Source organism: Cygnus olor, chromosome 7 (assembly GCF_009769625.2).
Source record: "Cygnus olor isolate bCygOlo1 chromosome 7, bCygOlo1.pri.v2, whole genome shotgun sequence".
In the NCBI taxonomy this organism is placed as follows: Eukaryota; Metazoa; Chordata; class Aves; order Anseriformes; family Anatidae; genus Cygnus; species Cygnus olor.
Window position 1 is genome coordinate 20,055,092 of NC_049175.1, and position 25,714 is coordinate 20,080,805.

General features: G+C 40.3%; 1 protein-coding gene across 5 annotated transcripts; it reads left to right on the plus strand.

Annotated features, from left to right (window-relative positions):
• The first annotated feature begins 1,360 nt into the window (after positions 1-1,360).
• On the plus strand, positions 1,361-24,634 carry STAMBPL1 (STAM binding protein like 1). Of its 5 annotated transcripts, none has more exons than XM_040564293.1 (11): positions 1,361-1,627; positions 12,984-13,185; positions 14,036-14,253; positions 15,408-15,483; positions 16,127-16,222; positions 17,466-17,811; positions 18,473-18,597; positions 19,500-19,637; positions 20,309-20,421; positions 22,592-22,691; positions 24,316-24,634. In XM_040564293.1, the coding sequence occupies exons 2-11, from the start codon at positions 13,105-13,107 to the stop codon at positions 24,370-24,372; spliced, it is 1,350 nt and encodes a 449-aa protein (XP_040420227.1). In that variant the 5' UTR covers positions 1,361-1,627; positions 12,984-13,104; the 3' UTR covers positions 24,373-24,634. The 5 variants fall into 5 exon arrangements, with proteins under 5 accessions (XP_040420227.1, XP_040420228.1, XP_040420226.1 ...); XM_040564294.1 differs by lacking the exon at positions 1,361-1,627 and adding an exon at positions 1,919-2,181; XM_040564292.1 differs by lacking the exon at positions 1,361-1,627 and adding an exon at positions 1,919-2,165.
• Positions 24,635-25,714: the final 1,080 nt, after the last annotated feature.

Consider the following 25,714-nt stretch of genomic DNA (forward strand, 5'->3'; position numbering starts at 1 on the left):
CACAGTTTCTGGAGAAGTTTGCAGTCCGCAGCTCAGAACAGCTACTCTCACCTACACATTGCTTGTGACCTGAACACCCCAGAGAGCTCAGCAGAGGCCTTGCCCTGCTCCTCGGTGTAGCAGAGGAGACGGGGCTTTACATCCAGTACAAACAAGAGCTCCAGGTCTGAAAGGCAGGGAGCAGGACCAAGAATTTGAGCTTAGGTAAAGACGAAGCGAGCACCTCTTTCAATGGTCTTGCAGCAAAGCCCCTCGCCTCTGCTCTCACCCTCCTGCAGCACCACCTACACTGACACAAGCCGCACATCAGAACCTAGCAGCGCGATGCTGCACAAAACATACGATAGAAGGGATGGAGAACACAGAATCCCAACACCAAACTGATCATCCCACCCTCACCAGTGGTGCCCTTTCCCTGCTGCAGAATCGGGGCTAACCAGGAACTACCTCAGACCCTCCATGGACAGAGCACACGGCTCTGCCCGACTGAAGAAAGCAAAGGGCAGGCACTGGGGACCGTGCTGTGTGGGAGATGAAAGAAGGGGGACCTGGCAGCTCTTCAAAACCTGGCTGTGAGGATACAAGGCTGAGAGCAAGCTCACTCGGCTTGGGAGCAGCCACCAAGGGGCACTCAAGGACATTGGCATCTCCAGAGAGCCTTCCCGTGCTCTGCAGGAAGAACCAGCCCCAGACACACCCTGCAAGAGGTCACAGGGAAGCATTCAGGTCAGTGAAACACTGCTCAGAAAAGACAGCAACATGCAGTGTCTTGCATACTGAAAACCTAAATGTCATGATGGAGAGCTAATGTTCCAACCTAACATCACCTCTGACCCAAATGACGTTTACAAAGGGTTGCCAAATTCTCTCATGGAAGACAAAAACAATTTCCAAATAGTTTGATTGGAACACTTGCCAATATGGATTCCTGCAACCAATCATTATCTTCATACTAGAATCGATCATGAGTGCAATCCTGTAATGGCCAGTGTCTGGACAAAGAAAAACACCCGCCCTTTACACCTCCCCTCACAAGACTGTTACCCACCCAGCCTGCAGCCCTGTAGCACTGCGAGGGGCCCGTGCGCCTCTGCATCAGGCTGGGATTAACTCAGCACTCCCACCAGCACCAAGAAACCCCACCATGGGGCAAACTGAAGACTTTATTTTATAACACCTGATTCCACACTTTGTGAACCACCAGTTGGAAAAATGCAAGCAACCAAGACGAGCAGTCATACAAGCAGGACTTTTGTTTCTCGCCTGAATTAGTCCCTCCTGTTCTTAGAGCCAGGACCAAAACCTGTCGCCACCAGCACCAGGAGTGGTACCTCCACACCCCAGTCTGGAGGATGCTAAGCAGCCAGAACAGCCACAGGCACAGTGGAAGGAAGGAAAGGAGATGGCCTCGCCATGCCCCGGCTGACAGGGCGAGCTGCGCATCTGTCCCCTGACACGCTGCTTAAGCCTCTCTCAATGCCATTGGGCACTGCCAGCTCCCTTGCTGCACCAAATATTTGCCTTGTTCCAGCTTCAGCTCCGCAGCCCTGACGACCTTCTGCGAGCAGCACGCCGACCACTGCATCCTCACGGAAACCTTCCTCCCCACCCACGGGCTCTCCCCTGGGTAACTCGAGCACTGCTCCCGCCTGGCTCGGGGCTCGGCCCCCACGCGTGCCCACCGCGGCTGGGCGCTGCCCGACCGAAATGGCGGCGGGCCGGGCCCGCGGCCCTCGGCAGGCGGGGAGGGGTCGAGGCCCGGCGAGCCCCGCTGGGGGTGCGGGCGGCCGCAGCCCCCTGCCCTCGCCCCCCGCAGCCTCGGCGGCCGTCGGGCTGCAACGGCAGCACGGCGGCGCCCCCGGCCGCAGGGCAGCCGGGCGGCCCGGCGGCTCTGCCGGCGCAGGCTCCTCCCTTCGCCCCGCTCCGTGACCCGGCTGCGGCAGCGGAGGGCGTTGCGATCCGCTCCGCTCCTCTCCGCGGGGCGCCCCTCGCCTCGCCTCCCGCCGCCCCCGCGCAGCCGCCGCCGCCGCATTCCCCGGCTGGTGCCGACGGTGCCCGGGGCCGGGGTAGCGGTGCCCGCGGGCAGCCCCGGGCCCGGCGGGTGGGAGCTGCCGCTGCTGCGACCCCCCCGAGCCTGCGGAGCGGCGCCGAGCGGAGCCGGGGAGGTGAGGAGGGAGGCAGGTGAGGTGGGAGGGAAGGCAAGGGGGCGCCGGCACCCCGCTTTTAGGCGTCCCTGGCCCCAGCCGCGTGCCTGCCAGAGGCTCGGGACAGAAAATGAAAGGTTTAGGAAAAAAAAAAAAAAAAAGGGTGGGGGGTGTGTTGCTTGGCCGTCTGTAACCCTCTCGTAAGGTGTTTCTGCTCGTGTACTGCGTTTTGTACCTGCGGCATCCCTGTAGGACCTCAGGTGTCTCCCCCAGGTGCACCAAGCAGCGTAACGTAATGTCTCCAGGGCGTGGATGCACTTTCCCTTTTCAGAAGGGCGACACAAAGTCTCTTCTGGGGGAAGTCCATTTGGTTGGGAATTTCTTTTGTTTAACATGCATGCGGTTCTGCGTATATGTCAGGGAGGTCATGGGCAGAAAGGGCACACTTCATGCTGAAACGGAAACGTGGGGTTACGCGGTCTTGGATGGCTGGTGGCTCCCGGGGTTTCGTTCCTCAGGCTCAGGGCAATTTGGAGGAACTTCTTCGTGTGAGTGGGTTTCTCCTTGTTGTAGGCTGAAGTGGTTGATTGTCCAAGCTGGAGTCGCACATTTTTGATAAATTGCTTTAGACCAGCAGGTCCTAGAAAATGTGATACGGACCCATAACTTCATGAAGTATCCCTAGGAGGAGGCAGTCTAGGTTTGTTGTGGGTGTTGCTGAGGTAGTATAATGTGTTTCTCTGTAACAGCTGGATTTTCTGAAGCCCCAAATGCATTTCTGTCTTGTGTATTGTAGATCTGTGTGCTCAGGCTACTAATAACTGAATCAGAGGCCATTGTTGACCAATCCGGAGATCCCTAGATCACGGGACAGCGTAGGAAGCTTTATTTGCAAGTGCTATAGAATTGTACAGGTGCAAATTTCATGTTCATGTTTCTTCTGTAGTATTTTAAGTGCTTGTAATTTCAGGAATTTTATTTTTCAGTGTTAGGTTTAAAAACAGGGTTCGGTGTCTTGATCAATGAGAATACTGTGAAGGCATTTCTCATGGTTTACTTTATGTGTCTAAGTAAGTTCAAGATCAGGCCGTAAGTCACTTCCTGGAAGTTAATCACCATGCTGGGGGAGAGTACAAGGTGAGGGGTGTCACGAAATCTTCAGCTGCTGCGGGAGTTGCAAGGTGACTTATGCATGAAGACACTGAGCAAATGCAGTGTAATAATAAATGTTTGGTCTCTGTTTGCCTGACTTGTATGCATAGGGTTTTGTGTTTTTTTTTTTTTTCCTGGTCATATCTGACTCCTGCTATTTTATTTCTACATCAAAGGTTACATTTCCAGTTTGTGTTCTGAAACTTAGGTTGCTGACCTGTAATGAAAGTCTTTGTCTACAAAATTTTAATAAATATGTAACGTTTTGATTGCCTTGCCATAAAACATATTTTCGGGGCAAAGTTTTTATTGTAACTAGAAGTATCAGTCCATGAAAGCAAGTGATCTTGTCAACATCATACAGTTCCTGAATGATCCATACATGGTGGCTTAGTACTCTTGCTGCACAGGCATCCCTTTTCTGAAAATCCAGCATTTCGAATCTTACGTGGATGATGATACCTCGTGTGATGCCATGAGTCAGGCACCTGCTCAGACACGACCCTTTGCCCACCACTTCCTACTGGCAGCTCCAGATGACTCACAGTTCAGCACGCAACGTGTTGAAGTGTGTTAGGGAGGCAGTGGGCTCTCTACATAATCATTGCAGAAAGTGCCTCCATCCTTTAGTGTCTCCAAATCACAGTGAGAAGGCCTTCAGGGATTTCTAGCCCTTTCCATTGATAAGGAACAGAGCTCGGATAGGCTGTAAAGATCATCAGACTCATCCTGAAGGGACAAACAATGAATCTGGAAATTATTTTGGCTCAGAGATAGGCAGTGCATAGCTTCACTGGGATGAACAGCCTGTTGAGTTGCAGGTGTGTGAGTTAACTGCACATCGCTGTGCGATTAACTTTGAGACCCTGGATAATTGAGCCAAAGTAAAGTCAGCTTACAGGGCTGCTCGAGTTACACTCTGTGCCCCTGTAAAGCATGTGCTTATCATTGTTAATTTTAGCAAACTTACAAAAGAGAAAATAGGTATTGTAAGTATTTTCTTTTTTTTTTTTTACAAGTAGAAAAAAAAAAAAAAAGGACTAAAGCACATCAGATTCTTCATATAAAGTCAGGCATTCCTGTTTTTTTTCCATATACTCATAGCATGAGAGATCCTCCAGGAAGGTCAGAGCAGGAGGTCAAAGACTTCATTATGAAATCAACAAACTGTAGTATCTTGTATGTTTCTGTAGTATCTATGTACATTTCTGCAGTATGATGCTTATGCCTGGTTAGGTGGTTACTTGTGCTAGTTGACCACGCTCCTTCCTGTAGGTAATAGCACTATCAGTTTTTTTACCTGCACTTTGCTTATTTAACCATTAGTGTACAAAACAATCAGAATCCATTGAAGTAATGCCCCAATTTGGTTTTTTTTTTGTTGTTTTTGTTTTGTTTTTTTTTCTAGATTTGAGGCCACAAGACAGGCATCATTCTTTATGGATAATTTAAAAGATATGAGGTAAACTGTGAATTTGTGTTAGAAATATCTGCTAAACTTAATTCTCCCTTTTTTTGTTACCTATGTTATGAGCCGTAACATATAAGACAGAATAGTAATTTGTCATCCAGTAGAAACAGAAATTGATCGTTGCAGCTGGTTACTTGCCCTATTAACAAGTGTCCTAATTAGAGATTATGGAATGTCAAACTGTTATAGAATTAAGTAGCAAATACTGTCAGACAAACCGTTGTCTTTTGTAGGAAGAACAGGAAGACTCTTAAACCTTCCTGAGGCTTTGTCTCTGAGAGAATTAGGGCTACAGGCAGGAAATCTGTGAAACCTGAGAATTTGCAAGTAATCGTGCTTTCTCTCTTTCTTGGAAATCTCTGAAGTGTTGCAGACCTCTGTGCTGATCTTAGCCTCTCATTTGTTTCCCTTGGCAACACAGCTTCTTGTCTTCATGATGGAAGTTAGTTTTATCCATGATGATATGTATTGCAGGTATCTTGTTTCAGTATTTCAGCTGAACCATCAAAGAACAAATCATATAAAAATAGCTATTTCTTTTGTTTCTTCCCTCTTCTGGCTTAATATGCCCAGGTACACTAATTTTTGTGGGGGACTGTTGTGGATTTCCTAAAGGACGAATAGAGCACTGTTTCTCTACGCAATGTCTAAAATACCCTTTTAATGGGTTACTGGAGAGATGCTGTCCTGTGTTGCATAAGAATATTTCAGTCACTGCCTAAAATTGCTACTGATCTGTAATTCCAGTTGTTCTGGTGATACTTTATCTGTTACATCAAAAATGCTTTTCTGCTGAAACTGAATGGTGTTACCAAAAAGGGAGAGGGAGAAATTGTGTTTTGTTTGACAGAAGAAACCACAAGACAAAGAACCATCTGAGTTCACAGGCCACTGGTTCACAGATGCATGTTTCAGTGCTCAGAATTTCCTGTCTGTTTTTCCGGACGTTCTCTTAAAAGTGGCTAATAATTGGTGTGACAGAGCATATTAATAACTCTGGTGGCAAGCCATCACCTGTGCATACAGCACAAGTGCACAGGGTTATGTAACAGTAGCACAGACAGCAAATCTTGACTTCAAAATAGTCTGCGTAAAAATGAATGAGAAAATAGATGTGGGTCAGAGTCCTTTGTGCTGTGAAGTGATGGGAAATGTCTGTGGGTTCCGCAGTCATAGTCTTTGTAGTGGTGATGCTTCTCCCCAAAGCGATTAATTCAGTTTCTTAGTCAACTTACTGATACCCTAAGTTTAAAACGTATACCAGCACACCCTCCCATCTCAGTCACTGACCTTCAACAGTTAACCTCAGTGGGTTGGATCACTGTCCTGCGAGCTGAATAGGTAAGTGCCAGATGTTAGAAAGAAACTGAAAGAAACTGGTCTTAAATTAAGATCATGCCAAACTGGAAGAGGACTGAGTGGTGGAATAAACTGTCAGTTTTGAGTTAGTGCTCGAGACAGCACGTGAGGTTTTCTTTTTGTGTGCTTCCTTTTTGTGGAAGGGGAGATAATAAGATGGACTTTATTACCAATGGGCAAAGATAAGAGACTTTGCACATGCATTTGTGTTGTATAATTTTCTTCCTTACCAGGAACAGAAAATGTAGATGAGCAAACGGTTCTTTCATGTGTCATGTTGGGTATTATTTGCTTATTGTAGTGGTTTATCAGATTCTCAGCAGACCTGATAGCGATCTAATTTTATTGAAGTGGTTTCTTAATGCAGTAACGTTTGTATCTGTTCCAAAAGGAAAAAAACTGTCCCTAGAAAACAGCCGATGGTATGGAAGTAGCTATGTTCATTAACTGCAGTCAACCAAATGTTTGCTGAGCAACTTTAAAAGTCTTCAAAGAATTGTTCTCACTTTTTTAGCAGTTGAAAAACAGATTCTTGTAATTCATCTTGTTTAGATGAAAATAAAGCTCAATTTTGTGATGTAAGATTCAGCAATGAGTGGTGTAACCCTACAGGGAAGATTTGGGTTTGGCAGATCAGTGCAAGGAAGATTTCTGCACATGATTTCTCCCTCTCAGTACTTAAGGGGGTAAAGATGCTACTGCCTGTACACCACCAACTACAGTCACCAGAGAGACCTTTAGGCAGCATCTGGGGAGGTGTGTGGGACTGGTCCTTCACAGGAGGTGAAAACAAGGATATACCCATGACCCACAACCAGGAGAGAGCATTGTGTAGCTCAGCAGGTGCCTGTAGGAGCTAGTGAAGCCTAGGAGGAGATCTTGTCAATGATCTTTAACTGTAGCCACAGGGCCAGGAGGCAGTGTTAAATTATGAACCGTTACTGAGGCAGGCTTTTCTTGTGCCAAGATTGGTAGCTCCTACTGTGAAGAGCAACTTCTCCATTGAATGATGTGGGGTTGTCAGCAAACGGTTCCTTGTGGTGCTTCTCTTCTTTGAAAGGCCCTTCTGTTGTTTTGTGTTAGTTGTGTGATTTTTTTTTCTCTCAGCACAAGAGAATGATCTTGCCATGACATTCAGTGCTTTGTTGTTTTGTTTTGTTTTGTTTTTTTCCAGAAGAGACTACTTACTATACTAGCTGAATCACTTGTTGTAATGGGGAACTGTCGTTTCAAAAAACATGCTGACAGATAAACATGCTGTTTCTTTTTGGAGAGAACCAACAGAAGGCAGTTTGCTGTTTAGGCTGTTTTTAGCATATTTTATATCAAACCCATGTGTGTGTAAATGATTATGTGCTGTACCAATATGCCTGGCATTTCAAAAAGGGCTTGAATGAGATAGGTGCCTGTATTTCTAACTTATATTTCACTAAAGACAGTTAATATCCACTTCAAAACACACAAGTACGGGTATTTGCATGACTTGTTGGCATGAAACAGTCATTTATCTTCATGTAGCAATGACTGGATGTGCTCTATTTCGGGTTTGCTGAGACAATTGAATTCCATTATGGGCAGTTAAAAGGTGGTTTTGCACTTGCTAATTTGACTATTTTAGTGAGGACGGGCCTCTTTGTGGTTTGTGACATCTTTATTCTAGGGTTCTATAATCATCACACTTGATAGTGTAGTAAAACAAACTATTACTGTTTTAGCTTCTTATTGCAGTATTAAAGTAACCTTTTTCTTTTTTTATCATAGAAAGAATGTAGAGCAGTGCTCTCAGGAGTAGCTTGTAAAAAGTGGAACTGTGCCATATTTTAGATCTTGTATTAGCAAATATTTCTAGACCCTAATCACAGTGAACTGAAGTGAATGATTTCAGTGGGCAGCACATCTGGGCTCTGCGTTCTACCAAAAGAGCAAACAGAGGATAGATGTTTCTAAAAGAATTTACTACTGAAAATATGCAAAGAATAAATCATTGCTAATGCCCCAGGTTTCTATTATTTTTAACAGAATCTTAGCCCTGGCATTAAAAAGTGCTGTGGAAATTTTTACCAATGATATCTTTAATGCAGCTTTTTAGTAAGACTAACATTCCCACTATTGACAAGCGCTGCTGGCAGTAGTGAAATCAGTGTGTTACGACTAAGCAAGTCCCTTGAAATTAAAAAGTATGTTACAAGGGGGGAAAGTGGAAATTAATGATCAAACTAATACATTGTTAAGTTAGGCCATTACTTGTTTATAAATCTAAAAAGCTCACTCAATATCTAAAAACCTCTTGTGAAGATAGAAGAAAGAAAAGCGGCCTCAAGGCCCGAGTAAGGAGGGGAAATCCATCCTGGTGCTTCTGCGGCCCAGGGGCTGCGGGCTGCTGTCACCCTGGGCACCCCAGCAGGCCCTGTCAGAGCCTGGCTGCGTGGTCGCACGTGGCCGGGTTGTGCTCCCGGGGCGTTTCGGAGCCTGCCCAGCTCTGAGCATAGGTGGTACACGCTCCTTCTGCCCAGACTGTGAGCTGGCCCCATACAGGCATCGCAAGCACAAGCTGTGGGGCTTCGTTGGCTCGGTACTGCACCTGAGCTAATTGCTGTGCAGCCCTGCGTACCGCCTTTCGCTCTCACAAGGCACGGTTCTGTAGCTTCCAGACTCAGCTGGGTCTGAGCACAGGCAAAGGGGCTCTTGTTTGTCCACGTCCAGCCAGACTGACAGTTAGAAACATGCCAGTGCAGTATCCTGTGAGGGTGTTGGAGAATTTGTGGTGAATTGTGGTGCTATACCTCTCAGAAAAGCCATGGGCGTGTGTGTGCCTTCACCAGATCTTCTCATTACCACCTCTGTCTCATTAGCTTACTCTTGACTTTTGATGATCTTGATATACTCTGTGTAGCTTGATGTACTATTTGCATATACTTCAAGATAAAATTGCTCTGTTTTTCATTCTCCTTTCACTTGGTACCATGCTTGTTAGCCTGAACAGAAAGAATGATTTTAATGCCACTTAAAACACTGGTCTTGCTTTGCTCTGTTTCCTGTGGCTGAGGGCCTTTGATTTAATTAAGCTGGATTTTCAGAAGAATTAATCGTAGTATAATAACCTGGATTGAATAGGAAAATAAGTGGTTTTTTTGAGGTGGAAATGGGATTTGGTAAGGAGTGTCTGATTAAATGAGGAAAAATATCTTAACTGTTGAATGGATGTTACATTCTTATATTCTGATAATGATTCTCAGAAAATTCATCATTACAGAAAACTTAGCATGCTAAATCTACAGACATTTCTTGTTAATCAGACATTACCTACGTCCCTCTAAATTAGCTGGAGTACCTGAAATCGGATAGCAGAAAAATGCATGTTTACTCTTAGAATTTAGAGCACTTCACACTCTAACAGACTATGACAGCTCCATGCTGGTGTTGCTACTTATCCCACATGCTTGGGGCTGGAATGTGGTTCACTGTATTTGCATAACTATTTTGTATATCTGAATATAGTTAGTTTCAGTTACATGAAGAGGTCTCCTACTTGCCTTTCTCTTTGCTCTTGTAGAGTAAAATATGTGTTTATTCCACAAGACAAGGAGTCATTGATCAGGACTGGGCAGCTCTTGGTAAGCTCTGTACAAGTTCATAGGGTGCATTTTTAAAGCCAGCTCCTGCCAGTCATGCCCTCTGAAAGGGGCAGTCTGTCTGTCACCACCTCCACCTTTCTACCGCCTTCCATACGTCCTGAGCTGAAAATCATTCAAAGGAAGTAATTAATTAAAATGAGTCTACTTAACTTGAATTTAGATTAGATATAACTCGCCTTGTAGTCACTGTTGTCAACAAAGCAGAGGTAGAAAAAAGTATGGCGAGGGCAAGAGTGTGAAGCTGCAGCATGAGGAATGTTACGCGAGGAGGCATACCAGGGAACTGACAAATGTATTTGTGGAGGTGGTTTTAGTAAAGCTTAATCTTCTGCCTTTTAATGATTTATAATTCTAGCCAGTGTGTCTGCATGTTAAGGGTAATATATAGTAGTGCAATCACAAAACAGCCAATGATCTTTTTAGGACTCCTTTTCCTTTTTTTTTTTTTTTTTAATTATGCTGCCACCTGTAATAACTAATACATTTGAATCTTGTTTTGCATTTTTGTAAACGTGATACAAATTCATCCTAGTATTTCTTCTTCATTTAAAGTGTCTGGGTTTTAATGTGCTCCTGAAGCTAAGTTTAAAAAGTCCATTTCCTCTTTTATCTGTAGCGATTCTTCTGCTAACCCCTCACGCGGTAGGGTCTGACTGTGCTCGGTGCCTTGCTCTCTGCTGGGCTGCTTCAGCTTTTCAAAGCCTTGGCACAGTTTTGAGGAAGTGTGAGTTTCTGCTGCTACCAGATGTCTCTTGTTTAAAATAACTAGCATTAGGTATTTTTTTTTCTTATTATTAATGATTCTTTTTGTTAAAAATCTAAATGAGAAGTGTTTGCAAGTAAGGGGTTCTGTGATGCCTCCCTCTGCCAGTTCAAAAGATTTTGGCTGGGGGATACCACCAAGCTTCTTTAGCAAGGACTTCTTTGAGAATTCTAGCAAAAAATAAATAATAATAATAATAAAAAAAATGGTGGCTTCTGTGTTCCCTACTTGCTACACTAAGATTTTTCCACTTGTCTACCCACTAAGCTGAAAAGTCTTCAAGCTGTGGTAACAGCTGAAAGAAGCATATAATCCATATCCCCTCCTTTGTCCATTTCCATGCTGCATTTTGTAGAAAGTCCTTAAGGACGGTGTTTGAAAAGCAGTTTTCTTGTATAAGAGCTGCTAATTGAAATAGAAGTAATTGAAATAGGAATTGAAAAAAAATACATTTCTGCATCCTTTAATTTTGAACAGTATTTTTTGGAATAAATTGAATGTCTAGACCATTTTGCAGCTTGTCATAGTTAGGTGCATACCTTAGATCAAAACCAGCCTTCCAGTCAGTCATTGTGGATCTCCCAGTTGCTATTAGGGGAACGAAAACTATATAATAATTAAAATCTGCAAATGATGGATAATAAATGAATAAGTGGTTTTAAAATACATGCTTTTTAGTTCTGAGAGTGCTTTTCTTTGTTGTTTGTTTTATTAATGTTCCTAAGCCATACAAAACATATGAATGCAGTCTCTTACTGAAGATGTTATTTGTTCTGAGCATCTGAGCTGCAGGGACAGAAAACTAATGCGAGCTCTGCACTGGCCTGGCTTGTAGTCTTCTCCTTTCACAGTCTACCATAGCTACCATTTTCCAACTAAGAAGGCTTTCAAGTGGAACTAGCCACAAGGCACTATAAACATAGCTTTGGTATATACTAAAGCAAAAATATTTCATTATCGTGGTCCCATGAGACCTTTCTGCAGCCTGTGAATTGGCAATGAGTAGCGCTCTCCTGCCAAGCTAATCATTTACACCAGAGCTCCATCTTTATAAAATGAAATTATTTAGAGTACTTTTTCTATCAGTGCTACCACCTCAGCTAATGTTGATATTTTGAGTGTATAAGCCAAGCTCCATTTTTTTTCTTTCCAAAAGGGTATTGCAAATCGTGCAAGTGTTTTGAATACCTTGAACTGAAAGAAGTTGGCCTTGAGATTGCATTCACAGGTCTGTGAGATACCAGATGAAGAGAATAAAAATCTTGAAAATGCAAAGCAGAGGTATAAAGTCAAGCAATAATATATTAGTTGAGATTAGGTCATATATAAAAACAGGGTGAGATTGATTCAGTAAGTGTACCATTAGAAAGAAACGGGATGATTCTGATTATTTTAAGGAAAGCATATTGCTTAAATGAATGTAATGTCTCCTGTAACATTTGGTTATAACATTAACACTAATGATTAAAAGTAAAGACTAACCTAATAGATATTATTAGTTTTGAGAAAAATGAAGAAGACCCAAATACAGAAATCAATACTTCAGGAGACAGCTAAAAATGTGTTACGATTGTTCTCCTCTAACCCAGAATCCTCTTGCTTCTAGAAAGATGTGCTGAGAAAATATCTTTGCTGAACCCTCTGTTTATGCTTCTGTGAAAGCATAAGGCATATCTATTGCAATATATGAAGTGTCTTTGACATTTGGAATCAAATCTGTTTGGATTGAGAGCTCAAAAGTGAAAGGCCACATTAGCAGCTTCATTTTCATATTTCCAGTGTAATTTAAATAATTCATTTCCCTTTTTTTTTTATGATGACCACGCCATGTCTAAATATATGTCTTTACTTGTTCAGAGCTGTGCAACGAGCGATTACTATCAGTCGATTTGTCATATTTCATTGTGTTTTGAGTGGTGTTGAAGTCAGTAAGTTGTACAGGTGGAGCACAGAGTGCTTGAAATATTTCCTGTATGCTGTATTACTGATATGAGTTCATGTGCTAAGTTTTATTTTTAATTATAAGCTTAGCAGGAAAAAAGGTGCTAAATTCATGCTGTTTATAAATATGTTTGTCAAAACATATGCTCAGGGAAGCAGATTCTGTGCTTAGCCTTTGAAGTTTTTTCACTTAATGCTTGAAAGTTGGCTTGCTTGTGTGTTTGTGCTTCTTGGATGTGTTGTTGGTTTTTTTTCAAGTTACTGTTAAAGTTGTAGAAATAATTTGCCGTGTTGCATTTGAATCCACTGTAATGATGTTAGAACAGGTCAGCTAGCTCACAGGTGTCCTGCAAGGCCTCATGCATTCCTACTTTAAATTCTAAATGCCTGCTAAATTCTAGATTGTTATTAAGTATGTAAGTATTGTGATACTGAAGTGATGAGTGGGTGCAGGCATGCAAACTGATGTGACATTTGAATGTATTTTTAATCTGAATGACTTGTCCTATTTCTTCCAGCACCCAACCACAATCAGCATATTGCTGTTAAGTTTCCCTTGGACTAATAGACTCTGAGGCAGCCTGCTGCAAATATTGAACATCAGATTGATACTTCAGTCATCCTGTCCTTCGCAGTAAGATGGAGACTTTTGAGAAAAAGAGTGATCTTGGTTTGCAGACAGAGGTCAACATGGAACAACCGTTCAGTATTAGTTCCTTGGTACGTATTACGAAAAATGCTTTAATGGCTTAGCATCCTCTTTCAAATAAGCAATAATTTATAACGTGTTTAGCAGTGCTGCTGTTGTCTGAAAGGCTGTTTTCTTGAATTCTGCCAGTTCCTCACATGTTCTGCTTGATAGTTTCATTGGAATTTTATTTCCGTGTGTGTGGCTTATGGGGTTTTAGCTTGTTTCAGTGATCATGGTTTTCAGAAGTTGAAGTAAACGTTTTGAATAGAAAAAGTAAACCTTTACAACATAAGATGAAACAACTTGCAGTAGCCACTTATTTAACCACTTAACAGGAAGGTAATAATTACAATAAGCAACTCTGCTTCTTCTTCAGTAGAATCACTTCTAGGTTCTTCGACTCTGCTTCCTTTGAAACTGTAAAATGAACTGTTGATTAACCAGGAAAACATACTGCTTTTTGTTAGTTGACCTGTACCCAGAAGTCATATCCAATATAGCATATAACAGCAGTTTGCTTAGTCATGCAGATTATTTTAATAACTTAAGGTAGAACCTTACAGAATTTCGTATTTGGGGGATTCTGAAGAGGACACACTGTGTTGCTTTTGATCACTTCTGCCGGGGTTTACTTTTTTTTTTCCTTTTATATGTATGCATATGTATTGACAGAGAGAAGATCTGGGGAGAGGGATAAGGTAATTTTTTACTTTTATTGCAATTGAGAAACATTAAAATGTTTTAACTGTTGTTAGCAGTGAGGAAACTTATACCTATTTTGAGAAGCTGAAGATTTCCCTTGAGTTTCTTGAATGAGATCATTTACTGAAAGAGAATTGTAGTATCTGGCTCTCCTTGCTAATCTCTGTTCTTTTTCAGAAAAAGCTAGTAGCTATTCCTGACCATACAGACATCTCTGTGACCCCAGAAGAGAGAGTACGTGCCTTAAGCAAACTTGGCAGCAATATCACAATCAATGAAGACATCACTCCACGTCGTTACTTTAGATCTGGAGTAGAGATGGAGCGAATGGCATCAATATACATGGAGGAGGGAAACCTGGAGAATGCTTTTGTTTTTTACAACAAGTTCATAACGTAAGAAACAGTTTGTGGTCTTTAGAGCTTATCGTTCTGAGTAAATTAAAATGAAGATTTGCAGTGATAATGGGGCAACCCTTTAGATCAGGAGAACAATGTTTACTGTTTTCTTGCAGAATAGCTGTGCTCTTTAGAGATCTTTAACCAGTCTTTCTTACAATTTCATCTCAGCTGTTAGGGTAATAGTCCTATCTGTCTCTTAACTGGCAGGTGTGAGTTAACCTCATGTACAAAGGCTGAAATTAACTATACTGTAAGACCTATGAGAATCAGGAGATAGGTGATAATATTGTACAGCACTGTAAAAAAAAAAATAAAAAATTTTTGCCTCTTTTTAGTTTTCATCCCCAAGAGGTTTAAGCATAATTTGTTGGAAAAATATATCGATGGCAGATTTAAACTTTTTATATAGCTAGCTTTGCTGTAGGATTGATTGTTTTCTTTCTCATGCTTCTAAAATTATGTATATCTTAGATTATTATTTTTTTTAATAATAAGAAACCTCCTTACCTCCCCTAATTTTCATCATACTCTGAAAACTAAGCCAAATCTTTCATATTCAACTTTATTTTAGATGTATGTATCTCTATAAGGAGGGTGTGGAGGTGAACATTGCATAAATTGCTGAAAAAATGGTTAGCAGCTGAGAATTCCAAACTTTTCTGCAGCTAAGCATTGCCATAATTTAGATGTCTGGATGGGTTAATAATACTGCAGTTAGCTGTGCAGCTTGATCTGGTAAAAATGACTGCTTTAATGATAGTCAGTGCTTTATTTAAGATTCAGCATTTCAGCTAAGGAGACAGATTAAGACAGCAGAAATAAGATTTAGTAACACTGGCCATGGTGGAGGGTTTTTTCAGGTGCTGAGTGCTAGTTAATCCTGTTTTAATCAAGCCCACTACTAAAGAGAAACAAAATATATTCAGGTGTAGAAAATAAGCTCCTGTCATTATCCTCTGTGTCCATACAAGTCCATACAAGAGATTAAGTGGTAATTTAAACAAATGAACATATAGAAACCTGCTTCGAGTCATGTGGAATTCAGTGTTTAACAGTTATAACATGTGAAACTGATTTCTCTGCCAAAGTAAAAGCTAACGTAGTTATTCCTCTGGTTACTAAGACAAACGTGCTGTTTAATTTTCTAGCTTGTTTGTGGAAAAACTGCCCAGTCACCGAGACTATCACCAATGTGCAGTACCAGAAAAACAAGTTATTATTAAGGTAGGGTTACTGTTTCCTGAACTTCAAGAAATGTTTCCTCTATTTCTGTTCTTTCCTATCATTCGTTTTCCCCCAATGCAAATGTAGTCCAAGGCAGCCAATGCAGTTTGAAGTTCTGATAACTTTGTCAAGTCATTTATGTTTTATTTTGGTTTAACCACTTGATCATTACTGAAAATTAATTTATCGTTCTATAAGGTGAACAAGAACGGTCTCTGAATAAGTCAGTAGATTGTTGGAAACCCAAGTATATTTCTGAAATAGTAGTTGGCCCTAGTTTTTTTATAAAATACATCTATATCAAAAATGTCAGTTATCACACACCTGTTAAACAAGACAGAGATAACAGATCACTAGAAAAAAATATCTTTTCCTAAGATAACAAGTAGCCTTGTTAAAGGTAACTCCTTTCACTGATAGAAACTAATATGGCTTTATTTGAAACCAATGTACCAAGTTTAATAAGCTGATGATTTATTGTGTATTTCTTCTTTTCTTTCCTGGGAGAAGAGCAGTATTTTTTTATTATTTTTTATTTTTAAATCCGTATTACAGATGAGTGTGGTTTTCAGGTGGTCCTTTTATGAAGTAAAAAGTTAACTTGCCTGTCTTTCTACCCTACCCCATCCCACCCCACCCAAAGAAACTGAAGGAGGTTGCATTTCCACGGACAGATGAACTGAAGAGAGATCTTTTAAAAAAATATAACTTAGAATATCAAGAATACATGCAAAACAAAGTAAGTTCTATGTGGTTATGAAATCATTGTTGTATGAATATTTTTCTATTGTATAAAACTTCTTAAAAATAAAGCAGTAAAATGGCAGTTCTGCAAGACCATAGTCACCCAGCAGACTGCTTAGAATAACTTCTCACGTCTCAGAATCTGATCAGCTGGTCATTTGAAAATAAGTAATGCACATGTGAGCTTTGAAATATATGTTCTGTCATATTTACGTATTGATAGTAAAAGAAAATCAGAATAGGTCTACAGTACATTCTGATTCAGTTTTATAGATGGTATTCTTCATTTCATAAAAACTTGTCTTGGAAAAGAGTGTCTGGGGAAAAGACTTCTTTTCTTTCCTTCCCTTGAAATGGAACTAGGGAATTATGGAGAGGAAAAAACAACAACAACAAAAAAAAAACACTAAACAAAACAAAATAAAAACACCACACCAAAAAAAAAAAAATCCTGTCACTGATTGGTTTGAGGCTTTCTTTCCCTTTGTATTTTGTGCATGACAAGAAATTACTTTAATCGAGTTCTCTTACTTGCCTTTGAAGATGCTTGATGCTGTCCCTGTAATGGGGGTAGGAAAAACTGTTGAAACCTGAAGCTTCCCTGTCTGGAACAGCAGTTGTCCTAGGGGCTGGGGTCAAAGCCCAGACAGGTGGCAGAGATGGCACTGAATGTGTCTGAGGCTGGGGAGGGCATGCACAGGGAGTCACGATAAGCCCCTGTCAGTACAAGGAGCAATCCAGGGAAAGCTAAGAAAAGAAAGAAGCAGGAGAAAATTGGCCTATCCAAACAGCAGCAACAAGCTACAAAACCAGGTAATAACATGGATTATGAAAGCTACCCAGAAAAGAGATGTGCTTGTGGATCTCTTGCTACACTGCAAGTTGTAAGGACTTCTAATCTCTTTACCACCACTGTTCTGAAAACTCCTTTAATGGCTATATTGCAGTGGCTCAATGAGGCAAGTGCTCTCACTACTGAAATAAAACACAGAGCATCATAGGTAGGCATGCTGCAAGCTTTGTGTTGGAAGCTTCCTTGCTTATGGTATTTTGTTCCATATCATGCTGCTCTGGGGGCCAGAGCTGTATTTGTCACTTCAGCCAACAGGTTTCAAAAGGATTTTAGATGTTAATGACAGGGTTTTATGGTTTTGTTAAACAATTAGTTTGCTTCTTCTCATTTTTGTAGGTTTTTTTTATATATTTCTGAGAATGTAACTGTTTTGCATATGTTTCAGAACAAATGTAAAACTGAATTTCTGAAGAAACTAGAACAGCAGAGGCTTATAGAGGCAGAGAAGAAACGAATCGCACACATGCGGCAACAGCAGCTTGAATCAGAACAGTTTCAATTCTTTGAGGATCAACTTAAGAAGCAAGAACTAGCTCGGGATCAGAAAATTAAAGACAGCATGGTTATGTCTGAACAGATAGATGGAAGTATGCTATCTTGTATTTCTGTACCTGAGAACAGTTCCTTATCTGCCACGTTGCTTGAAAAAAACGAGAAGAGTGGCTCTACTGGACATTCACCTCCAGTAAACCGGGCCCTAAAGCCAGCAGCTGCTTTAAGTGCTGTTCAGAGTAAGTGCATAGATTTTGTACTCTTTGTCTGCTGTGCTGCTGCTTATAGCAGTCCACACATTGCATATGCATATGATGATGGTTGGACTTGATGATCTTAAAGGTCTTTTCCAACCTAAATGATCTTATGATTTATGCCCTTTGAGAGTGTCTGTAGTGAAATAAGCATGAACAGGTTAATGTACACACAACAGTTCTATATAGTTTTCTCTCAACAGTTTAAAGAGAGGAGATTTGTTGCACATTTTCCAGCTGAGTGCCAGTAAATGGATCTGGAGATGGAACCTCCGTGTTCCTATGGCACAAAGTCTGAATATTGTCAGGGGCTTCAAGGGAACAGAACCAGAACCTGCAGAGGGCTCAGTCAGAGAGGCTTTTTGAAAAGCCCTGGCCTATAAAATGGGATCAACTCACTGTCCCCTCAGATGCAATCTAGCTAGGTTATACCTCACTTTGGCATGACGTGCTTGCACTGTAGATGTAGTCTCATTAGAAATGTGTGATGTGATGAGTATAATTCCTTAATCTTTAATAATTTCCTGTAACTGTGTACATTGCCTTATTTTAAGGAACTTCACTGTGTAAGCTACATATGCCTTTTTATTTCTCTCTCTCTCTCTCTCTCTCTCTCTGTCTCTCTTTTTGTCTATTTGTTTGTTAGCTCAATTGGCTGAAGCACTCAGAGGTGTAATTTTACCCAGGGATCTCTGTCACAAATTTCTGCTGCTAGCAGAGGCAAATACATTAAGAGGAATAGAGACATGTGGAATTCTCTGTGGAAAACTGGTACAGTTCAACCTTCACATTTGTATGGGGAAGACGGTTTTGGTAGAGCAATATTTTCCTGTAATATGCTGGTTTCAGAGCAAGAGAAAATCTAAACAATTAGTCTCTAATGTAACTAACTTCATATTATAACCTGAGTGGTCACTTCACCAGCATGGCCTGCAGCTTGCCTTATTGAGGAAATACTTGATCCAAGAACCCTGCTCGTCGTATATTTTAGCAAGTTTTTCAGTATGCTATACAATACAGGCTTTTTCAAGTACTTTCTTGGCATTCATCTAAGCTAAGTGAGGTTTAGTCACAGGACAATGGAATATAAAGACTGTTAGAATCTACTGGGGTCATCAAATTCATAATAGCAAAAGAACAGAGAAGAAACCACCATCCCTATCATGCTGTAGAACACTGGGGGGGCGGGGGGGGGGGGTCTGTTTTGTTTTTCCCTTGACCTAGATAGCAGTGTCCTTTCAGAGCAGGGAAAAATGTCATGGCCGATGCTGGCATACAAAGAATTTTGGAGATGATGTCCAGTTGTATTTGAATCACGTCAAGAGAAAGAGTAGCAAAAGTAGTGATGTTCCAAGGTGCACAGAAAATAACAATTCTCAAACCTCTCTTTGTTCCCATGTTTTTAATTTTTTTAAAGGACATCTTTTTCAGTGGTCTCTGCGACCATTTCAATACAACAATTTTATGCTGTTATTCATCCTACCCTGTATGTTTCCATAATAATATGCTAGGGCATGTTTTCAGGTGTACTAGGTCGGTATAGTGGCATGGCAGTCAGTGGACATACACCACTTTGGTTTAGCTGAAAGGCTGACCTGCCTCAGATTCTCATTCAGCATTTATTCAGTAGTTCAATTGTTCCACTCTAAGTTATCTCAACATTTGTTTTACAGACACACAATGAATTTACTATTACCCATGTAATAGTGCCAAAGCAATCTGCAGGACCAGACTACTGTGATATGGAGAATGTGGAAGAACTATTTGGTATTCAGGATCAGTATGATCTCCTCACTTTGGGTTGGATTCATGTGCGTATGTCTCACAGATTCTAGCTTTCTGTATCGGCTCTGCATACTATATATAAACAACCCTGTAAATAAACTAGAGAAATAACTGGCATAATACAAATGAATTTGCTCACTTAATTCTAATCATAGTGATGTAAATGAACATTAATATTCTCCACAGATAATGAGTATCTCTTAATCTATGAAGTTGAGGCATCCTGTTTGCACAATAGAGCCTGCTTTTGCCGTTGCAACTTTTGTTTATGTCTGTTTGCGGATATTTTATTACTTTCTAATGCCATTTCTTTTCCATTGTATTCAAAATCCTTTCAAAGTTTTGGGGTATCGTGTTGCTTAAATTCTGTATTAATTATGTGGAGTGTGATTTCACTCTTAGAGATTTTGAACAATCAAGTCATTTCCTTTTGTCCTGTGCTTCTTCATTCTACTTTTTTCCCCACCATGATCAGAAACCTGCTTGTACATCTGGGTGTGAATGTGTTCCCATGAAGTTCATAATGAAAAGCTACTCTAACAATGTAGAATCTGGATTAATAGGAAATTAAGAAACCAATCTTGGGAAAGTACTGATGCATTTACGAGTTAAAAATTATTGTTCCTTCTTGAATGCATGTTGACCTTGACTTATAAGGAGTATTTCATGATGTTGAGTTTTCCATTTCTTTTTGTAGACACATCCAACACAAACTGCATTCTTATCCAGTGTTGATCTTCATACTCATTGTTCTTACCAGCTAATGTTACCAGAGGCCATTGCGATTGTTTGTTCACCAAAACATAACGAGTGAGTTCTGATTTTTGTAAGTAATATGTAGATATATTCCCCCGCTCCTTATCTTAAAATGTGATCAAATGCAAACAGCACATGTCAACTGGGGTGAAGGACAGGAATGGGCATATCGTGAGTTTTTCTTTAGTCTGTTTAGACTTGCATTCCAGTCGGTCTGTATGCACAGTATTGTTTCTGGCTTCTCTCTCCTCCTCCATTTGTAGCTCCAGGTTTTAAACTTTGATTTATTTTTATACTCTACTCAAACAAGTAGTAATAACAGGAGCTGTTTTATTGTAGACTTCATTGCCTGTGGCTTACCACAGCGCTATCGTCATTCTGTCTGATGAAGGAAATGGAAGGGTAAGACATTTCTGTGACTAGAAATTTGTAGGACGATATGAAAATTGCAGTTTTGGGAGTAGAAAGATAAAGATAAATACCCTTTCCCTATTAAGGTCCTATTTTCATATTTCATAAAATACAATCAGTAAGTATGTGGAAAAACCTGGAACTGTATAACAAATAATGTGAAGGTTTACTATGTAATAGGCTATACAGAAAGATTGTTAAGTCTCCATCCTTGGAGATACTCAAAATTGAGTGGATTAAAGACCTGGGCAACCTGCTCAAGGTTCTACTTGAGTAGGGAGTTTTGACCAGATTATCAGAGGTTCCTTCCAACTTTGACAACTCAGTGATTATTCTTTGGTGTGCTTGACATTTCAAGTCTCTGTGGCTAACTCTGTTGTTTAGTTTGTACCTGTCTGCAGCCTGCCTTTCTGGCCTTCTGCCCCCATACATGACTCCTATTATAGTTGGCCAACTTCCCATATGGGCCATTCAGGTAGCAGAGCTGTAAATACAGCTTGAGTGATAAGTGCATGAGCATTAGGCTTTGTGACTTTGGGCAGCAGCGTTTGCATACCTTCTGAAATCTCTGGCCTTTTAAACTGCTTTCATAGCTTTTGCTCATAGTCTGTAACCAACTCTAACCTGCTACTCCTGTCCGTAACATTAATTGATCAGATGTTGTCCTGCAGTTTTTAGGTAATTACTTTTTTTGTGAAAATAAGCATAGTTTAAGGTGTGGCCACGGTAAATCAAATAGATAGCGATCAGCAGTAATGCTTTATAAGTAAATTTTCTTAGATGTTGCATTTTGGTGTATCTCTTTTTTGGAACTAGAAGTGTCAAGCTGCTTCTACTGCACCCTAAATGCAGCAAAAATGTTGCTAACAGGACTAGACTCTGGTCAGACTGTGTTGCCAGCTGTCACTGTGCTGTAGATGAGTATCTGTGGAGCATTTTGTTGCGAAACAGTTACAGCATATTGGCACACTTGAGGTGGAATTCTGTTTGTGCACCTGTGGCATGCACAGCATTACTCTGTGCCAAAGCATCCTCTACAGGTGGCAAAAGAGGTCCTTGCTTACCAGCATGCTGCTTTCGTTGGTCTAAGCAAGATCCCAAGCATATTGTAAATAAATAATGCAATAAATACTTCATGCTTTGTCTCCTCAATTTCCTAATCTTTTTCATCTGACGAAATAATGTTGATTTCATGGAGGCTTCCTACCTGAATACAGATTCAATATCCATCCAAAGCCAGGCCCTTCAGTATTATTTGAGTCAATCTGTAGAGGCATTGTTTTTTTATAGATGTGTGGTTTGTTTTTGTTTGTTTGTTTTTAAACTACTTATTCTATACTCAGAGTAGAGTGTTAGATCATATATATTCAGCAGTGTATTTTTTAGTGCTTTGTACTACTTGATTACCTAAGCTACCTAGAAGAGTGGGGAGGATGTATACTCCCAGTAGCTACTTACAGAGCTTCAAGGCTGTTCTTTTTGTGTTGCCCCTCTAGAGTTCAGTGAGTAAAATGCAATCCAGAGCAGACACGGATGCTCTGTGGCTGTTCCTATATGAATTTACCTCCTCCCTTAGTGGGCTAAACTGCCTAACAGGAATAGCACCAAGTGTTATGTCTTCTCCTCCCATTTCCTCACCGCATCTCCCTTTGCTACAAGATAACTCATATAAGGTTCAACCCAACCTTAGCTCCTGTATATCAGAGGTTATTGAGTACCGTCACGTTGTCCTTCTGTTTAGCTAAGTATGTGAATTTGTGCACTTGTATTATGGGGACATTAAACAACAGTAGTTTCACCTTTTGCTTTCCAGCACTGGCATCTTCAGACTTACTAATGCTGGCATGCTTGAAGTTTCTGCTTGTAAAAAGAAGGGATTCCATCCACATACAAAGGATCCTAGGTTATTTAATGTAAGTATATAATCTATATAATCCAGTATGTTTTTGACTATTCAAATTCTTGCCCATGGTTCTAATGCAAGCAGAAAGTGTAGCTGCTTCAGATTAGGTTTCCTTATACTTTTCTCCCATCTTAATAACTCCTTATGCATACTTCTCTGACAAAGGCAGACATCGGGAATCTATTTAAGCAGTCGGTAGCAGCCCTGAGATGACTTTTGTTACGCACTGCCATTCAGATAGTGGCTAGCCAGAGGCAGTTGCCATCAGTCACAACTTGTACTTGTTTTCAGAAGAAGCAAAAGCCACAGATTCAAGTAGGAGTTGTTCCTGAGTGCTTCAGTTTTTAAACAAAATTGTGTTGTCCCACCAGAACATCCCAGCTGCTAAAAAGTGCAATTATGAGTAGATTAAACCCATTTCCTTTATTTCCCATTTTCTTGCAGCTTCTCATAAGCTTTTCTCAGTAACTACCACATGTTTTAATGTTGTGATAGCATGATATACTGTATGGATGGCTGAACTGTATAGTCATTCAGAATTATCAGAAATGCCACTGCTATCTGGAAGAAAACAATCTTTATCTTTGAATAATTAAGATTTTTTTAAATGAGACTCAGTTCAAATAGACAACAACTCATACCTCTAACTCAAAGTAAAATGATTAAGAGCAAGTAATACTAAAAGATGACTTTAAAAAAATACTTCTTTTTGATAGAACTTCCAGAATATCAGTACTACTCAAGGAGAGTTTAAATTATTTGTTTTGCTTTGTTCTTACATCATTGACCCTAGGGGTATTGAGAAGGTAGTCCAAGTCTGAAAAAATATTTATGCTTTTGTTCCAGATAAGCTCTTTTGGGTAGTCCTTTACTGACTTAGTTTACAAATGAAGTTACTGGCCACTTGAGCGCATTTATAAACAGTAGACGCATTGCTGGTATCCCATATCAAACACAAATATCCTTGCAAGTACAATCCCCAAAACGCATTTATCTGCCAGTAAGAACAGTAAGATCACAGCCTTTTTTTCCTGGAGGAGAAATATCAGGGGTGTTAATATAGGAAGCTTCCTGAAACCTGACTAGAACAAATCTAATGCATATCTGTCAGGTTTCTGAAAAAGAGCTCTTCTCCACAGATCTAACACATGCTTACACATTACTTTGTGAAGGCTGTGGCTAAAGACACAAGCTAGTCCTAAATGCTTTAAATAAAAAAAAAGTGGGCAGACATCTGAAGCTACTGCAGATAGAGAACAGAGTTTACGCTTAACTTGCTGTTGCCGTCCATGCACCTGATCTAATGCAACACACAGCTCCTTCTCCCTTCCTTTCAGATATCCCATGCTGTGATACGTAAAGCATAGCACTGAGCTATAATCTGCTTCAGAAGCCAAGCACTAAATGATATCCTCTATAGAAATGTTCTGTTTCCATGTTGTAGTCCTTGCTTTAGTCAGCAGTCTACACCTGTGAAGGTAACGTTTGCCTGTAAACAGGCACAGTGATAGGTATAGTCAAAGTTGAATATATAGCATATTAAGCAGGCTCAGAAAATTAAAAAGAAACTACTGTCTAAAATATGCAATTTTACTGAAACTTATTTGTGAGTAATGCATTGATTTCTTCTGCAGCCGTGTACCCACGTGGTTGGAAAAGACATAAAGATAATTGTGCTGGATCTGAGGTGATACAGATGGACAATAACAAGTTGCTAAACAAGTGGTCAAAAGAGAAAAATGGCTTCCTGTTTTTCCTACATTTTCAGAAATGACTTTTATATTTATACATTTTAGATTGAGTGGTTTGATATTTATTGCTTTAGCCTGTTTTGGAGTTATTTTGTTGCTCTGTCAAGGTGGAGTTCAGTGGCATTACCCCTGAATCTGTAAAAGCATCATCTCACTAAAACCAACAATAAAATGAACTTCAAATAACAGAAACAAAGTTGAAATAAGTAATGCTTCCTTTGTCATTTGTTAGCAGTAATTACTCTCTGAGAATTACAGATTTTTTAATAGCTTTTTAAGACTTTCAGCTACTTAAATCTATTCACTGCTTCAGTGAATTTACATTATATGTGGTAGAGACAAACACATCGGTTCAGCAATTTTTGTTTTCATCCTTATATAGCTCGTGTTTCTACTAAGTCATTAAACAGAAAACACAAGTCCTTTACCTGAGTGCTGACCCTCATAACATCCTGGAATAGCAGAGAGGTTTTGGAGTCCCGTGGAAAACTGTCTTCTCCAGCAACCCTCTAGCAGAAACTCCCATTTGAAATCAAGTTCTGATCCTGCAAGGGATTCCCTGGATCTGTCTAGAGCTAGATAAAAAGATCTATCTAGAGTTAGAAGGAAGAATCGTACAAAAATATTTGCTCTTACAAGAGTTTATTTAATATCTGCTCCAAGAACCTAGATGACCTATACTTTAAATAATAAGGTTAGTACAAAAACGTTTGGAACGTGCTAACAGTCAGAAGATGGACAAGATCTGAAACCCAACAGTTACGCAGTCACAGTAAATAACAGGTGCTATTGCAGAGTTTACAGTTTGAAGATAAGAAGTAACAGGGAAGTGAGGTAAATAAACTATTGAGTTTAAGATAGGAAAAGAGGTAACAAAAATAAATAGCATCCTTTATCCTGAACTCTAATGAATACAGAGTGCAGCAAGTTTCTTAGAACTGACCTTTTCCAGGTCTGTCTCGTGATTACTTTATTCATACATATATATATATACACTTGTAAGACAGTAGTAGTACTGGCTTCAACTTCTATGCATATACTTCTATTTTAATATCAATTTCAATGTATTTAAGACATAAGTGGAATCAGAAAAGTCACAGAAAAAGAAAAATTTCTAAAAACATTTTAATCTGCTCTGATTACATTATATCCCCTTACGTATCCCATCCCACCCCACCCCCTGTCAAAAAAAAGTTTTGAAGAGCAAGTGTATTAAGCCAGCTTAATTACCCTTTAGACCTTGCTGGAAATCAAAACAACAAAAATAGGCTACACTCATCCT